A 17,693-nucleotide genomic window follows, 5' to 3' on the forward strand; every position below is an offset into this window, starting at 1 on the left:
CAGCCATAGACGCCAGCGACTCTCGGAGGGAGAGTGTGAATGGGCTTGGAGGGGGTCTGGGTCCCTCCTCCTAATTTCTGGGGACCAGACATTATTTGCCCAATTCCCTGGAGCTGGGGAGATGGGGGCGGGACAGAGCAGGATGAGGCCCAGAGAGAGAGAGAGAGAGAGAGAGAGAGTGGCTCGAGAGCACCTGGAGGATGGCTTATGCAGGATGCAGGGGGGAGCCCGTTCAGTCACACACACTCCATGCACCCCCTCAGCAAGCCCTTCTTTTTCCTGAGGACACTAGACAAGAGGACCAGACACAGGTCCCTTCCCTCCTGCCACAAGAAACCTGCTAGCAAGAGAATGTGACAAGTTTGAATTGTCACAGATGCCCTGAAGTTCTGGGGGAAGGCTCTGGAAGAGTGGAGAGTGACATTTCAGCTGGGGAACAGATGAGGCCAGTTAAGGTGGGAGAGAGCTTGGGGGGTAAGAGGAACAGAGGCTGGCCTTGGGGGTAGGGAGGGGTCAGGACGCAGGGCCCTGAGACAAGAGTGGCCCAGGTGGATCTACAGAGGGGGGTGCAAGGGGGGTACAGCAGGCAGCCTGCAAGGAAGAGGGGACAGGAGTGGGGATTTGGGGAGAGTTGGGTGGGGGCAGGGCAGTGAGCTGAGAGGAACCAAGGACGCCGCCCAGAGGGCCCCAGACACATGATGTGCTCACACCTCCATCCTGAGTCCTGCCCCACTGACCCCTGGGGCCGGGGTGGGCCGGGCTGCTAGGGTGTGTGCAGAGTCGAGGAGCCTAGACTACTCCTCCCCTGAACCACGGAGGGCTGAGCAGGGCTGAGTGCAAGGGCCCTGCCCTGGGGCCTGGTGTGGGGGTGGCCCCTCCTCAGAATCCTGCAGCAGTGAGGAGTGTGGGCGGAGCCATGAGCCAGGGTGGGTCACACCTCCTGGGTCCAGACCCTGGAATAGAGACAAACCCTGGATAAGCCCCCAAGATTCTGCCCAGGGGGCTCTGGACTCCTGAGCTCACTCAGCAAGCTTCCCCGGGTGGGAACCGCACAGCCGGGGAAGACGCCCCAGGGGAGGTCATGTTGCGGCTGGGCCCTGAGGATAAGCGGCAGGAAGAATCGGGGCGATCCCCGAAACGGCAGGGAAGGCCCGCCAAGGCTGGTGAGAAGGCGGGTGAGACCAGCGCGTGTGGGTGCCAAGGAGGCTGAGGAAGGGCCTGGAACGCCTGACTGAGGCCAGTGCCCTTGGTCCCAGCCTAGGCTCAGGCCAAATGCCCCTTGTGCTGAGGGCACAAAGTCACCAGGCTTATGTGATGGGTTGGATCCCCCAGTTACCTCCAAAAAGGTGAGAGGCTGTGCTTGGGGAGACAGCTTGGGGAGTTTATTTGGCTTCATTGGATCCCGAGGCCGAGGCCCCAACCCTGGCCGGGGCGGCAGGAAGGCACCCAGAGTCCTGGCCCCAGATGGCCCCCAGGGTGGGGGGTGGGGAGGGTGTCCAGGCACTAAGCCCCGGGGCAGGGGCCACAGTAGCAGGGCTCGGTCAAAAGTGCCGGTGACCGCGGAGGCCAGCCCCTCTCCCCTGTACTTCCCCTCCTTCCTGCACCACCCCTGGGCGCGATTCCCTGAGACAGGCTCTGGTCCTCCCAACCAGCTGGGTACAGTGTCAGGCCCCAACGGGGCAGGTTTAAGTCGGGGGACCCACAGGTTGCAGGTGTGTGGGGGGTGCAGGCTCCCCCCATCCAGTGTGAAGGCTTCCTGTGCAGTGTAGTGTTCCTGACCCCCAGAGGGGGTGGGGTCCCTGGGGGAAACCAAGGCAGCTACAGAGGCTTGCCCGGCTCCTGTTCCAGTGTATGCTGTGGCTCCTGCAGGGCAGCGGGGGCGAGGGGGAGCAGCCCAGCCCACTCAGGGCCCTGCCTCCGGCGCCCACGGAGCCTGGGCACCTATGTCTTTGGTCTGTGCCCTGCAGTCCTGAGGGCCCCCCCGGAAGGGGTTGGCAGGTGGAGAGTCCCAGAAGGGGTCCGAGTCTGGGAACAAGGTCCAGGGTGCCCGGCGGGGCGCAGGCTGTGGTGAGGACAAAGGCGAAGGCCGTGGCCCGGCTGACACGAAGCTCCACGGGTCGATGCGGCTGCGAAGGGGTGACGGTCGAGGTCGGCTGATGAGGCCCAGGGGCGGTGAGCGTGGGGTGCCTGGGGTGCCGGGAGCAGAGCGTGATATCCCTGGTGGGGGTGAGACAGCACTTCCTAGGAAGGGTGGAGGAGGGGGCACAGGGTCAGGCGGCCACCAAATCCTGGGTGTCCCCAGGAGGCACTGCCCACCTCTGGGCCTCAGTTTTCCCATCTGCGCAGTGAGCTGCTCGACTCATAACCTCCACGGCCCTTTACGCTCTGCGGCGCATCTGTTTAATCACGCGGTGGTTAACAGCAAGGCCTCTGGAGTAGATGGGGCAGGGGCTTGGATCCCAGCTCTGTCACTTACTGGTGGGAGCCTTGGGTCCCTTATCTCTCTGTGCCTTAAACGTCCTCATCTAAAAAATGGGTGTAGCAAGAGAATCCCGTTCACAGGCCCAGCATGTAATTAAGTGAGACCATCTCTCTGCAGCACTGGGACGGGCGCCTGGCACAGGTAAGCCACCGTAGGCGTTTGCTGTCATCTCACCAGGATTATTTCTGTTCTTTCACAACCTGCCTGGCCATGCCCCCCCCCCCCCCCCNTTAGAACTCCGTTCCCTCCAGGCATCCCCAGTGCCCTGAGGACCGGGTCTGGGATCCAGCAGAGGGCTGTGGCCCCAGCCTTACTGCCCTGCATGTCCCCAGCAGCCCCTCCTCCCCGCTGTCACCCACAAGTAGGCCTGCTTCGGGCCACTCACCGCGCCTCTCCTCCTCGCGCCGGGGACTCTTGGCTGACAGCTGGCCCACGGGGACCCCCAGCTCCAGCAGCAGGGGTGCAGGGGTGGGCGGGCCAGGGGCATCAGGGCTCAGCGGGGAGGCAGGGGCGTCGGGCCTCTTGGGGGAGAAGCGGATGAGCTGGGATGCGGGCGGCTCGGCAGGGGGGGGGGGAGGGAGCTGGNCCGGGCTCGGCCGCGGGGGGTTACCTGGCAGCGGGAGCAGGCACACGTTAGGCCGCCTGGGGGCCCTCAGAGCCTCTGGAACAAGGACTCAGTTCTGCTCCCCACCAACGTCCTCCCTGACTCCACTCAGCCCCTACCTGGCCCCTACCCGGCCCCTACCCGGTTCCTCCCTACCCACCAGCCTCCCAGGCCCTCTCGCTCCCTCCCTCCCTCCCTCTCTCTCTCTCTCACACTCTCTGGTCTTTCAGAAGTGGCAGGTGTGGGGATGGCAGGCAGGCTGAGGCACCTGCAGGAGTAAAGCCTGGAAGGCAGCCGATGCCTTGGAGCCCAGAGATGGGGGGTGCGAAGGGGAGGCTGGGTCCCCCGGGAAGCAAGCTGAGGTCAGCTCACAGGGGCCATGGCCAGCCAGGGGCATCTGCAGGGCCTCTGGGACAAGGCTGGGACCGATGCCCAGTGCCCTGTGCCCACCTTCCCCGCTGGTCAGCCCTGGCCTGCCTGCCTGTCACTACTCCATCAGTAGCCTGTACAGGCACACGGGTCAATTCCAATGTAGTGACAGCCTGGGGAGGCACATGTCACTGTCCCTATTCTAGATACGAGGAAACTGAGGCTCAGAGAGGTCACTTGTTTGTGCCAGGCTCGAGCTCAATGATGCAGGGGCATTATGTTGTCTGATCCGCTGGCCCTAGGGTCTCCAGTCTCAGAGAAGTTACGGGCTTGTCTGAGACTGCACAGCCAGTGAGGGTCGGAGATGGCTTCACTCCAGGTGGAGGCAATAGAGCCTTGCTCTCCGCCATTTCCTAGCCAGGCTCTGCTCTGGATTTCGGAACATCAGTGTCCTACTTGTGGGCCCAAGGTTGGCCTGACTCCATTCTAGTCCACGAGGGGTAGGTCTGGAGAACCTGACGTTGGAAAGGTGGTGGTGGCAGGGTCCTATGATGGCCTTCCACAAAGCCCAATTTCGTCAGGTCCTCTTTGGCTCTAGAATCTGCCATGGCTCTCCATTACCACTAAAATAAAGTCCCAAGTCCCTTGGCTGGGCCTTCAAAGCCTTCCTCTACTCCACCCTCCTTGGGCCAGGCCTGGAGTGGGGCATGGGGCTGGGGGTCTAGAGCAGGAAACTGCAAGGCTGGGGAAATGGAGCTTTTACTATCAGGGCTTGGCTCAGGGTCCCTTTTCTCACCCACAGGCCTGACCTAGTCTCTCTGACGTATCCGCCGCGGCCCCTGCCTTCTTAAATGCAAATGGCTAAACTCCCCATCGTTTCCAGGCCCTTCCTAAACTGTCTCCTGTCTTCTTTTCCACCTTTACCTACTTGTTCATTCAACAAACACCTGCTGGGGCAGGGCTGGGCCCACCAACCCAGGGAAGGAAGGCCTGGCCCCCACCTGCTGCCTCAGGACTGCGGCTCCGCGCCTCTCAACTTTTCCTCTGAGCTCCAGCTAGGCTTCCTCTTCCTCGGGTGTGGTAAGCCCCGTGCCTGTGCACACACTCTTCCCTCTGCCTGGTACAACTTTCCCCCCTCGGCTTTCCGTGATCCCTTAGTCACCATTCAAGCCCTGGGTGTAAGGGCACCTCCCCTGTGACACTGTAATACTGTTAGTCATGATAAGAATACATACTTGGTTTTCATCTCATTCCTGGCACAGAACTCCTAAAACTCTCAGATTTTCCTAACTGATCACACTGATAAGAAGTGAAAGGAGGGTCTTCTGCTTTTCCTAACGAGCCCCTTTGAATCACATTTAAGTTCACATTCATGATGGGGCGCCTGGGTGGCTCAGGCGGTTAAGCATCTGACTTTGGCTTAGGTCATGATCTCACGGTTCACGGGTTCAAGGCCCATGCTGGGCTCTGTGCTGACAGCTCAGTGCCTGGAGCCTGATTTAGATTCTGTGTCTCCCTCTCAAAAATAAATAAACATTAAAAAAAAATTAAGTTCACATTAATGAGGTCACTTTTGGAAAGCCTGGTTGCCAGGGGAACGAACCATGTGACCAGAGAGCTGGAGACTAAGAGGTCTATCACCAACGGCCAATGATTCCGTCAACTGATCGTGTCCACATAACGAAGTCTCCATAGAAACCCCAGCCACAGGGTTCAGCGAGCTTCCATTGGTCAACACATGGAGGTGCTGGGAGAGGGGCTCACCCAGAGAAGGTGCTGGAACCCCGTGCTCCCCTCCCACAGACCTTGCCCTACACACCTCTTCCATCTGTTTGCTCTTGATCTGTACCCTTTATAACTTGGCGATCTATCTAGTAAGGAACTGTTTTCCTGAGTTCGGTGAGTTGCTCTAGCAAATCATCAAACCCAAGGAGGAGGGCATGGGGACCTCTGATGTACAGCTGGCTGGTAAGAAGCACAGGCGACCCCCTGGACTTGTGACTGGCATGTGAGGTGGGGTGTGGGGCAGCCTTGTGGGACTGAGCCCTTCACCGGGGGGGTCCGATGCGAACTCCAGGTAGACTGTGTTAGAACTGACTGGGAACCCCTCATTTGGTGTCAGAAGTGAAGTGAGCAGTGCCTAGAGGAAGACAAGATTTTTCCCTCTTTTGGAAGCCTTCCCAGAATCTCTCCTAACCTGTGGAGTTACTGCTCACGTTATGCCTCATACAGCCTTTGCCCCACCACTTCCTACTGTCTGCTGTACTCGACTGTTCCCTAGTCTGTCCCCCACCCCCACTAGGCCCTCTCCGAGGTCAGGGTAGGGTTGGTTTCTTTCTTTCTCTTTCTTTCTTTCTTTCATTTGAAAGAGCGAGCTTTCTTTTTTTTATTTGAGAGAGAGAAAGAGAGAGAGAGAGAGAGAGAGAGAGAGAGAAAATCTTAAGCAGGCTTCATGCTCAGCACAGAGCCCGATGTGGAGCTTGATCCCACAACCCTGAGGGATCATGACCTGAGCCTAAATCAAGAGGCGGATACTCAACTGACTGAGCCCCCCAGGAGCCCCGGGGTTGATCTAACGTGTATGATGCCTTGGTCACAAAATGCATCAATACCTGTTTGATGGGAGTGTCCATTCTTACGATCCTTAAAACAGCCACATAAAGTGATCACCGTTATACTACTTTACAGATGAAGAAACACATATTTATAATGGTATGAAACCAAACGGGGGAAAAACGTGTTTAAAACAAGCAGGAAGGGGCGCCTGGGTGACTCAGTCGGTTAAGTGGCTGACTTCGGCTCAGGTCATGATTTCACGGCTTGTGAGTTCGAGCCCCACATCAGCTCTGTGCTGACAGCTCAGAGCCTGGGACCTGCTTTGGATNCTACAATGAGCAGGAAAAATGAGACTAAAGTAAGGGCAGGTAGAAGTCAGTCCACAACATAAGAGTGTGAGGCATTCCCTGTGGTCAATGGCTTGAGAAACTAAGGTTCTGACAGGTAAGCACCTCGCTCAAGGTAACTCAGCAGGGATCTGCCTCTACCACTCCTCGCACTAAGAGTAACCCTGTTGCTTAGGATAAAGCGGCACAACCATCTTGAGCCAGAGGTGAAGGTGCAGTCACTTCCGCGGGGCCTCACAGAGAGCACGCGCCAGGTGGTGGGTAGCGGCTCCGCAGCTGCACAGGGCAGTTCTGTCGGCAGAGGCGGACTATGTACCCCGCAAGCACCTTACTGCAGCCCGGTCCCCAGCAGTGTGGCGTATCCCTGGGACATTCTCACAGGGTCTTCTCTGATTCTCAGCCAGGTTTCTGACTGTGTGGGTGGCTGGGAGGTCACGGTCATGTACTCCCTGGGCCCAAGATGGCCACTGGAGTGTGGGCTTGCGTTAGGGGAACCAAGCGCTCAGCCGGCAGCTGGCCTGGGGTAGGTGATATCCTTCCAGGTCAGGGGCAAGCTTGAGAAGGGTGGGGTTCAGGCCCTTGTGCCCCTGCTTGCCCAGGGCTCTGCAGAACATGGTAGGGGCCACTTCCACCTACACACCTGGGGGGTAACAGGACTTTAAGTTCCCTATTGGCCCTTCTGGCTGGGTATATTCTAGAGCAGGTGAATGCAAGCTGCCCCCTGGGCCTTCCAATTCTCAGTTCAGTTTCTGCAGCATGGCCAGCTCGGGGCACTGTAATTTCTGGAGTAGAAAATGGAGCAGCAGATGAGGGTCCAGGGCCCAGCCTCTGGAGTCAGACCTGGGTTCAGATCCCTGTTCTGCTGTGTGCCCTGCATCAAACCACATAACCTCTCTGTGCCCCTAAGAAGATGGTCCTAACCATAACACCCAGCATTGCTGGCACGTACGAAGGACCTAGTGAATGCTACCTGTTGTTACTACTATCAAATGGTACTCAAATAATGGTGGAGGTAATGTGCCGGGTGGAGTGACAGGGGCTCTGACGGGACCCACGGACAAGAAAGGATGCGGCTTTTCACCCCTTGCCAATCCCGAGCTGAGCCCTTATCCCTCTGACACGAGAGCCCTGCTCTCTGCCCAGCCCCCCAGCTTCCCAAGCAGTGTGTGTGGGAAAAGCCCTTTCTTCAAGTGAAAGCATCTGAAGAAGCCAAAGTCTCTCTGCGTTCAAACCCTTAGCTGAGGGCCCCAGGCAGGTTACTTTACCTCTCAGGGCCACAGTTTTCTCATCTCTAAAATGCCGATAATAAGAGCACCTCCCTCACAGGGTTGTTGCTTAAAATCAATGCCTGATGCACAGTAGGTGCTTGTACCCTCATGGAGGGCAGGAAAGCTCAGAACTGCCCCAGATGTGGTGAGAATGGGCTCTGGGTCCCCACCTGCTCAGCTTTCTTATCTTCTTCTCTACCTACCGGCTCCCCAGAAGGGACTCTGAGAAGCAGCCACCTGCCTGACCCACTACACAGGCGCAGTTTCCCTCCCCTTCTCTGCACCCAGCTTCTGTTGGGTCACAAATGGGGAGTACTGCTCCCTGTCTCCCTCCCCTCCCTACAGCCCGCCGAGGCACGGTAGCTGCCACCGGGGCAGAAAAGAGGCCTCTTGCAGGCCAGGCCTGAACATGAGGACTGCACTATGGGCCCCCTGAAACCTGGGCTGTACCTGGCTCAGTTGGGGGGACCTGTATTGGTCAGATGTGGGTTCTAGGAACAGTCTCCCCACAGCACCCACAGGAACGCTGTTCGGTGGTGGGGGTGGGGAGGAGGGAGAAAAGGCCACTCACCATTCAGCATTGGGGGCGTAGAAGGAGATCCCAAGGAGGATGAGTCATCCGAATCTAGGTACCACGTGGCTTCGTCCAAGCGGGACCTTCTCCTGGGGAGGGGAGGGAAGTCAGGCTTCGTGAATCTCAGGACTGCTGGGAGGTGGATGATGCTGGGGTGGGGGCTCTCAGGCACTCACCTCCCATTCTGGGCTTCCCCAGGCTTGGGGGAGCTGGGGCCCCAGGCCCAGCATGCTCGCCGCTCTCCATTGCTGGAGTCCTCCAGACGTCTAGGGGACTGGCGGCCCCATGTCTGGCCTGGGTCAGCAGGCTCCACTGGGGGAGGAAAGCCAAGAGGGTCTGAGCTGAGGCCAAGACCCCGGATCCTTGTCCTCCGATCATGAGAGTCTGGCTCCAGGGACAACTTCTTAAGAGGATGGGGGATCAGGTGGGAGCCCACACTCTTCCGAGGGTGGGCTTTGGGCCACAGAGAATCTGAGCAGAACTGGGACGGGGGAGGTGGGTTTGAGTCCCGGGGTTAGCAGTGGGCTGGGGCATCTCATCTAGTTCTTCAGTTGGCATTTGCCGCTCAGTAGTTCGCACGCTGTGGCAAACTTGCCTCGGTTTGAATTCTGGCTCTGCCCCTCATTAGCTGTGTGACCTTAGGCAAGTTACTTTTTCCATTTTTCTCTTCTATAAAACTCAGAGCAAATAAATGCTGCCCAGGGAACGCAAAGGTACGGGTCTAGACAGATGGGGGAGGGAGCCTGGGTGTGGGAAGTTATGAGAAGCCGGTGGGATCCACCACCCCCAGGGTAAGGATGCGGTGCTGAGGGGAAAAGCATGCGGAGAGAGAGGTTTCTTACACTGGATGGCCCGGAACCGGGGGAAGGTGGGCGAGTCCCCAGCCCCAACCTCGAAGACGTTTCTCCTCCGGTCCAGGCCGGGTGAGGCCTGCACGGTGATGCGGTGTTTGAAATCTGGGGTTGGGGGAGGGGGGGAAGCAGGGTACAGGTTTGTAGTGAACGAGAGGCAGGGTTCCAACGCTCCGGGTTCCTCAGTCGGCTCCCAGGCCACGAAGGCAGTTCAGACACGGTGGCTGTGTGACTGAAGCCGGCGTCACTTCTCTCCTGGGCCTCGGCCTCTCCAGAAGGAAAGCGGACTGCCAGGACCCCACCAACTGAAGGTTCCCCGGAGGCGACCCGCCGGGTCCCTAAAGCCTTCCTAGAACTTTCGTGAGCCCCGCCCCTCTCCGGGCGCAGCCACTCCCCGGCCGCCATGCAAATATTTCCGCCAGAGCCCGCCCACACGGAAAACAAACTCCCGACCCCACCCCTTCCAGCCTTCAGCTCACAGTCCCACCCACCAGCACCCCAGACCAATCCCAGTGAGGCCAGCACAAGTCTGACCCCACCTCTCCGCTCATTAACCAATGGCTGGGCGGGGCGCTAGACCCCGCCCCTTACCGAGAGGCATGCTGATGCGCTCGCCGCCGTCTCGCGCGCGGAGCTTGCTGCGCTTGAAGGTGCCGCGGCGGCGGCGCACGTGTGGTCGCTCCCGGTCCACCTGTTGCAGCAGCAGCGTCAGCTCGCGCTCGAACACCTCCAGCTCCCACTGAGCCAGCAGGTGCTCGCGCCGCCGCAGCTGCTCTGCCTGTGACCGCTGCTCACGCGCCGCGCGGGTCAGCTCCTCCTCGCGGCTCAGAAGTTCCTGCGCGCGGGGCAGTGAAGGTGGTGGGATCAGCCCAGTACCGACCCTAGCGTCCGCCCCCACTCTCTGCCCCACCGAGAGCCTGGTGGCATCTCTTTCCAATCCCGTGACCCCGACCCCTCCCACCTTTTCCTTGGCCCGCAGCTCGTCGAAAAGGCCTTGGATCTCACGCTTCCAGCCTTCCTGCATGGAATGGAAGGAGTCCCGCGGCATTTCCCGCAGGACCTGCGCCTCTAGCGCCTCCAGCTGCTGCAGGATGGAGGCAAAGTCGGGCCTGCGGTGGGGGTCCTGCGCCCAGCAGTCTGGGGACACGAGTGGAGGGGGGGACAGAATGAGAAGGGGTCTGTGGGTGGATGTGTCCTTTGCCAAGGAGCTCTGCCCCTCGCCCTCCAGCCCCATATCCTTACCTGCCATGAGCTGTGCGAAGGGCTCAGGGCAGGTGGATGGGATGGGCAGTGTGAGCTTGTTGACAGCTACTCCATAGGCTACAGCAAGGCAGTCGATACCACGGTAGGGCACCTCCCCAGTCAGCAACTCCCACAGCAGCACCCCAAAACTGTAGGCAAGACAAAGGGTCTGTGTCCCGTCTTCTGCTTACTCATTGCGATTGCACCCCAAAGCATCTAGGAACCAAATGATTTGGGTCCCTCCCCCTGGGCGCTGCCTGTCCCCCCAGCCCTAGATTTTGGTAGCCACCTCTGCCCTCTTCAGCCCCACGGATGGCCTTGGCCAGTCTCTGCCCAGGCCTCACCTCCAGACATCGCTGCCTTTAGAGAAAGTGGAGGCCTTGATGACCTCAGGAGCCATCCAGGCATAGGTGCCCGCAGCACTCATTTGTGTGGTTTTGTGCCACTCTCGGGCCAGGCCGAAGTCAGTGATCTTCAGGGTCTTGTGGTCCATGTCATCACCTTCAATGGGCTGCAGCAGCAGAACTGGGGAAGGGGGGTGGGGGGCAGGAAAGTGGGTGCTCCATGCTCAGTTAGTGGAGACAAGGGAGGAGCTAGGAGCAGCCCATCAGCTGACAGACATGCGGGCTAGCTACTAGAAGCACAGAGATCTTGCTCTGGAGAACTCACAGCTGGAGGCTGGAGTAGAATCAGACAAAAATAATAATGCTGGGAGACGTTAGTGGAGGGGCTGCTGGAGACCAGGCATTCACACCCAGCTCTAGCTCATTCACAAAACAATCTCTGAGGTACCCATCATTATCCCCATTTTGCAGAAAAGGAAACTGAGCAGAGAAATCGCTTGGTCAAGATCACGTGCAAAGAAAGAACAGAATTCAACCTAGTCTGTTTCTAAACTCAGTGTTCTAACTTTTCCCTAATGCTGCACGGTGCTGAGACAGGAGTGTGAATTAGAACCTCCACTGGGGTGGGGAGCAGGAGGGAACCCTGTGGTGAGAAAGGAAACCCGGCAGGCATTGCAGGCCCCCGGTGCCCAGGTCGCATCTNGGTGGAGAAAGACTCCCAGCAACAGATATCTACTGATGCAGTTGGATGTGAAGAAAATGGGGAGTCTGAGAAGTGAAGGTCCTTGGCCAGCAGGGAGGAGCCTGGGACAAATACAGGAGTGGAGGTCAGATGTGGCAGGGGCTCATGGCGTCGACCCAAATGGGGCCACCGTACAACTTGAGAATCTCTCATCGGAACAAACGTGGAACAAACGTGGGTCAAATGAGAGAAGGTTTTGAGAAACAGAAAGAGGATAAAGTAGAATCATCAAGGGTTTGAAGGGGCCTCTCACTCTGCTGGTTATTGTAGAGAAGTGACATCCAAGCCAACTATGTTTCTGAACATATGTCATTTCAGGGAACACCCACCTCTCAGCCCTCCTGTCCAGGGTGACAGCACCATTATGGGAGCAGCTCAGGGTATTGGGGGTGGGGCAGAAGGGGTGGGCACCTAACCCAGCCTGGAGAAAGGGAGGAGGACTTCCTGGAGGAGGTGGCAGAACCAGAGTATTCACTTTTCCAGGCTTGAAGCCGTAACCCCTGCTCCTGCTGCTGGCCAAGCTCTCAGGGCTTTGTGGTGGCATCTGATACTGCCGTCCACCCCCTCTCCGCTGTCATTGATTCTGGGGCCTCTGGCTGCTTGTGCTACTTGCGCTACTTCCTTGGGGTCTCCCCTACCCTCAGCCTTTTTGGTGCCAGTGCGCCTCTGAGCCTGGCCTCTCCTCCACTTCTGCCCACTGCCCCCAGGCTGTCTTGGCCTCTCCCAAGTGCCAGCTGCCCCCTCCCTGCTGGACTCTCCCACATTTGAAGCTCTGGGACAGAAGCCAATTCAGCGGCCCATCACCGCCCCATCTGATGTCCAAATGCCCTCGACAACCACGTTCAGCATCCCACTGCACCCAGCAAATCCTCCTGCGATGTCTCCTCATTCAGAGAAGGGTTCTGCAACCCACCCTCTCCTCTGAGCTGACTCCTGAACAGTTCATAAAGCTGAGGATGGCAGCGAAACCCGCCTTAAAGGGTTGTCATGAGTATTTAATAAGATGGCACTTTTCAAAACCTTAGAACAGGGTGTGACATCTAGTGCTGGGTGTCAGCCGCCCTACAGATTGGGCCTCTACCATCTCGTGTCGACTCTCCTCGCTGTCCTCTGTCACAACATATTCCCTGCTTTGCAATGGCTTCTGGCCTAGGGCTGCTGGAGGCTCAGAAGTGGACTACTTAGTAAACCTTACACAAGTTCATTCCAAAGCAGCAGAGCCGCAATGGGGGGTGCGGCAGGTGGCTGGAGTGGCAGCAGGCAAAGGGGTCTGGAGAAGAACTCCTGGTCTCCCCTGGTGACAGGACCCACCCATCCTCTTGAAGACCAACTGGCCAGGTCTCCAGCTACTTGAACTTCACAGACTGGTGAAGCCCTTTCTCACTAGCCTCTCTTTGCAGTCGGGTAATCTGAGGCCCAGGGACAGGCAGCCCCTCATCGAAGTCTCAGGACTTCTGGTGGCCTTCCTGTCACCTCCCACCCCCAACTGGACACCTTCGAAGCCTCATCCTCACCTCCGCATCCCCTGCTTTTTACCAAGCACCTTGAATTTGTCCCAACCCAAGTTGCTCCTCTGGTCTCTGATATAGACCTTGGGGGTGGGGTGACCAGGGACCATCTGGAGGAGAGGGGGCTAGAGATCTCAAGCTCTCAGCCCCCTCTTAGGGCTCCCTGGCCTCTGAAAGGGCCCTGGCCCCCAGCCCCCTCCACAGGCTGGCCTCTACAGGCCTAGGGAGGGGCCTAGGCAGCTCACACCTCTTCCGCTTCCCTCCCCTGGTCCCTACTTCTCCTTTCTGGGAGGCCTGGTCCAGGTTTCCAACTGGTGGGGGGGAGCCCTTTGGGGGAGAATTGGGGGAGGTCAGACCCAGGCCGGGCTGGCTGGTCAGTCCTGTGACTCGTGGGCCTGGAGAATTCCCCCTCCACTCCCCGCCAGGCTTCCTCACAAGGCCCCCATTGTCCAGGAAAATCACGCCATTGTTTCCTGCCTGCGCCCCCCCAGCCCAGGGACTCCCCCCACCATCCCGCAGACAGCACCCCAGGCCTAGGACTAGGGTCTTCGAGGTGGGAGGCTAGGCTCAAAGAAGCTGAGGGAACCTCGCCTGCCCTTCATCACCACCCAGACTCTGGGAGAGAAACAGGGGAACTGGGGGTGGGGGGTGCAATCCCTGGCTCCTTCCTCTCCCATAACTCCCCACCCCCCACCCCTTGGCTCTTTCCTCCCCTGCAGGCAGCTGGGCTGGGGAGGGAGGAGAGGCTGGAGCAGGGGCAGGAAGCCCGCTCAGGGGCAGCAGGAAACGCAGGAAGCAGTGGGGAGGGTGGGGAGCAGGGGCCTGGGCTATTGTTCCATTTTCTCTGGAAAGAAAACTGGAGGAAAAACAGAAGAGAGTCCCCTCCCCCAAGGCCTTCGGGGAATCTCCCTCAGGCTGGGGCAGTGAGTGGGGGTCCCTGGAAGGCAAGGGCCAAGGAGTGAGGGTGAGCAGTGGGAAGCGCCCCACTGGATGAGAGGAGTAGGTGGGGTGGCTGGCTGGCCTCCCCGAGCCCTCCAGGCCTGGCAAGGACTGGGATATTACTGGGTCAGGGCACTCTGCTCCCCATAAGCGACTCGTATATGGTCAGCTCAGGCCAGGCCGCCCAAAATATCCATGCTTAGCCCTCCCAAGAGCTTCCCATGCCTCTCCAATAACCCGTCAGCCCCAACTGCACCCCATGTTGCTCTACAGCCTGTACCCTGCGCCCCAGCAGCCCCAGCCCTGTGTCCCCACTACCGGGAGAGGGTGGTACACAGTGTTGGGTCCTGCCTCTTGGCCTGAACTGGCTGGAGATGGAGTATCTTACTGCTTGAGACTCCCTTAGCCCCACCACGCCCACCCAAACTGCTCGCTCCAGGGAAGGCCCTCTCAGTGATCCAGCCCTCAAATGCTCACACCCACAGCTGTAGACCCACTGTGTGCCAGGCACCAGCTGCCTGGCTTGCCCAGTCCCTTAAGCCATTTCACCTTCCTGGTCACTCCCTTTTTGCGGAGTTTGAAATTGAGGATCCAAGTTGAAATAAGACGCTAAAGGTCATGCAGTCAGGGGGTGTGCACGGGGCCAGAATTCCAGCCCTGTCCCCAGCCTTGACCGCCAGATGTGGGAAGGTGGGGGCGGGGGTGCTTTCCTTTCCAAGATCTCTGTTCTGGAGAAGCTTCCCGCCACAAGAGCAGAGCAGCAATGGCACAAATGTGAACTTTAGGGGAGAAGAAGATGAGTGCTGGCATCTAGCTGCCTCGAAGTGGTGCCCGTGGTTAGACGGGATCCTCATGGCTCACCTGAGATGCCAGATTTTTAACTTGGCCACTGTGAGCTTGGCTTAAGGACTCCTTCTGAGGCTGGGGCATGAAGGACAGTTTGGCGCCCGGGGCTCCTGCTTTGGGGCCAGTGTGGACCCATGGCGCCCCTGGTCGACTGGGACTCTCCGGGGGCAGGAGGCTTCGACCTCCACTAGAGCCCCAGGTGGCTCGGCTGAGAGTTGGCAGGTGTGTTCTCGGCCCCTGCCGCCCTCCAACCACGTTCCCCAAAACTCACTGTTGTTGGACTTGAGATCTCGGTGGATGACGGGCACCAGGGCCTCACAGTGCAGGTAGTGCATCCCGCGGGCAATTTGCACAGCCCAGTTGACCAGCACGTGGGGGGGCACACGCCGCCCAGCCAGGGCACGGCTGAGGGGCCCGCCGGCCGCATACTCCATCACCAAGCACAGGTTGGGCTCCTCCAGGCACACGGCCTTGAGAGCAATGATGTTGGGGTGTGCCAGCATGGCGAAAAGCCGGGCCTCCTGGCGCACGCTCTCAGCTGTCACACTGATGTCCTCATCGGGGTCCTGGCGGGCCGCCTTCACAGCCACCAGTTCCCCTCGCCAGCTGCCGCGGTAGACCTTGCCGAAGCCGCCGATGCCGATCACCTCCTCCAGCCGCAGCTCTTGGAAGCTGGCCACCTCGCAGGGGGGCGGGCCACCGCCCCGAGATACATAGTTGGATGGAAAGATGCCCACCTGGCCGCCCACCTGGCCCGCCCACCAGCCCTCATCTCCTGAGATAGCTGCATCCCGGGACAGCACTTCCACACGGTCACCCTTCCTCAGGGCCAGTTCGTCCTGCCCATTGGGTTCGTAGTCAAACAGGGCTGTCCAAACTGGGTTGGCATAAGCCGCTGTCTTCGGGGACCCCTCTGGCCAGCCTCCGCCGCTGCCGCCCCCGCCACCCCCACTGCCACTGCCGTTCCATGACCCCAGCGGGCTCTTGAGAAAGAGGTTCTTCAAGGGCTCCATGGCTGGGAGCCGAAACTGTGGCAAGTGGGGTACCTTCCCTGGGTGCCCCTGGTCCCCACCCCTGCTGGCTGCCAAGGCCCTAGTCCCGGAACCCGGCCATCCGGGCCCTGGCCCTCAGCCCCAGACCCAAACCTCTCTGGGGAGCCAGGAGTATTGCCTCCCGGCCCCCCGCATCTCGAGCTCCTAGAGGGCCACCCAGGGTAGTGTGGTCAGGCTCTGGGGGTGGGACCCCAGAGCCTCCGGCGTCTCACCATGGCCAGCTTGGAGGGGCCCGAAAGTCCCTCAGTCCCGGAGCAGTCCCGGGAGGCTGGCTCGGGCACTCGCCAAGCGTAAGGTGGGGCCAGCAAGGGGCAGCGCCTGGACTCTGGTTGGATCTCTGCGTAGGGGGTCGCCGGAGTGTCCCTAGCTGGGCCGAGCTGCCGCTTCCCAGCCCGGCTCCCTCAGCCCGACGGCTCCAGCCCCGTTCCCTTCTTCCTCCTCCCTTTGTACTTTGGCCCCGGGGGCGGGAGGCAGAGGTGGAGGGTGGAGTTTCACTTTTTTCCGCTCTTCTCCCTCCTGCAGGAAACAGCATCAGATGACGCGGGCGGGTGGCCCTGCTCCCCTCCCAGAGGCTGCCGGCGCAGGTCCCGGGAGTTCCCGGGTAGGCGGGCAAAGAGGGGATGGGTAGTCCCGACCGCCCATCGCAGAAGGCTCAGGGTCAAGGTTGGCCTTTGGTAAAGACAGGCCATCCCCTCTGCATCCGCATCAGCAAAACGGGGTAAAGAACATGGCTTGGGAGTGGGGCAAACCCGAGTCTAGCCTTGGCTCCGAAGTTGAAGGACTGTGAGTCATCTCTTCGCCTCGTTCCCTTCATGGCTGAAACACAGACCAGAAGCTGTACTTTGTAGAGCTTGGGATGGGAGTGGGCAAGATTGGAGGGCGGTACTGGCTGCACCTTAAGCCCTTGGAAAGGGTTGTCTAAGGCTGTTCTCTTCTCACCCGGGAAACAGTCCACTTCTTCATGCCCCTTCCCCAGTGGGCTGAAACCCGAGACTGTCTTCCAGAATTTTGCCCGGTGATTGGATTCAGTCAGAATAGCTAAATCGCCCTCACAGCCGCTGGATGGACTCCAATTGCCTTGAGCCTGTCTCTTTAAGAAAGACGACGTTATCCTATTTCTATTACTCATGCCTGTTCTGGAGGGTTGCTCTCTACCCGTTAAATCTGAGCTCTGACCCGGAAGTAGAGGCCGTTTAGGGTGAGAGTTCGGGTGTGAGGTCCAGCACGAAAAGGGGCGGACTTAGAGGGGCGTGCCTCGGTGGTGCAGAATTGTCGCTGTAGCCCTGGGGAGGCCACGCCTCCACCCTCTTCCCCGCCTCCTGTAACTCACTGGAAGAGTTTCATGCCAATTAATTCCGCCATCACCCAGTGGCCACTCAAGTATCCCTTCGGTTCCGCCCAGTGGGGTCTACTGGGCGGGGGGGAACGTTGACAACGCCTAAGTGTGCGCATGCGCTGGAGCGCTACCACTTTGGGGCTCTTTAGACCTGGACTCTGCGCACGCCCAAAGGGCTCCACCGTTTCTTAGCGCTCCATCACCTTCCTGCGCGTGCGTCGGCTTTCATGCCGTCAGGTTTTCCTTTTCCGGGTCCCAACTAGGCCCGTCGCGCGCATGCGCCACTGTTGGCTGGCGGCTCGCGGTTCCTTCCGGCCTCCCCCTTGGGCCGGCTCCTGCAGTAGCCGGGCGAGCGCGGAGCCCAAAGCGAGTGACCTGTAACCCCGGAAGTGGACCTCAGGGTCCCGGGGCTCTCCCCGGGCTAGAGCCGAGGGAGCCGTCGCCTGCACCCCCGGAGCACCCACTCCACGCCCATCTCTGGATGCCGCCGACGGGTGCCCGGCCCGTGCCCTGCGCCTGCCTACCGGCTCGGCCCCTCGGAGCAGTTCTGGGCCGGGGGTGGGGGCCTGGACCCCGCCCCTGATGAGGCTCCACCCCCACGCCCAGGCCTCGCTCCGCTGACTGCCCCGGTCG

General features: G+C 59.6%; 2 protein-coding genes across 2 annotated transcripts in view; one reads left to right on the top strand and one right to left on the bottom strand.

The window, feature by feature from the left end:
* Nucleotides 1–1,360: 1,360 nt before the first annotated feature.
* Nucleotides 1,361–16,172, bottom strand: MAP3K11 (mitogen-activated protein kinase kinase kinase 11). Its single transcript, XM_077759791.1, has 10 exons — nucleotides 14,944–16,172; nucleotides 10,638–10,818; nucleotides 10,294–10,442; nucleotides 10,013–10,188; nucleotides 9,643–9,886; nucleotides 9,043–9,156; nucleotides 8,377–8,512; nucleotides 8,198–8,289; nucleotides 2,868–3,092; nucleotides 1,361–2,241 (listed from the first exon to the last, which is right to left on the bottom strand). Exons 1-10 carry the CDS (start codon nucleotides 15,683–15,685, stop codon nucleotides 1,904–1,906), a joined length of 2,397 nt encoding a protein of 798 aa, XP_077615917.1. The 5' UTR covers nucleotides 15,686–16,172; the 3' UTR covers nucleotides 1,361–1,903.
* PCNX3 (pecanex 3) overlaps nucleotides 15,938–17,693 on the top strand; it is a 21,639-nt gene continuing 19,883 nt past the window's right edge. The window contains exons 1-3 of the mRNA XM_077759595.1: nucleotides 15,938–16,014; nucleotides 16,247–16,325; nucleotides 17,486–17,618. Of these exons, the coding sequence (XP_077615721.1) occupies nucleotides 15,938–16,014; nucleotides 16,247–16,325; nucleotides 17,486–17,618 (289 nt within the window). The remainder of the gene's footprint in view (nucleotides 16,015–16,246; nucleotides 16,326–17,485; nucleotides 17,619–17,693) is intronic.

The sequence above is a fragment of the Crocuta crocuta genome, unplaced genomic scaffold (genome assembly GCF_008692635.1).
Source record: "Crocuta crocuta isolate KB4526 unplaced genomic scaffold, BGI_CrCroc_1.0 scaffold53, whole genome shotgun sequence".
Taxonomy (NCBI): domain Eukaryota; kingdom Metazoa; phylum Chordata; class Mammalia; order Carnivora; family Hyaenidae; genus Crocuta; species Crocuta crocuta.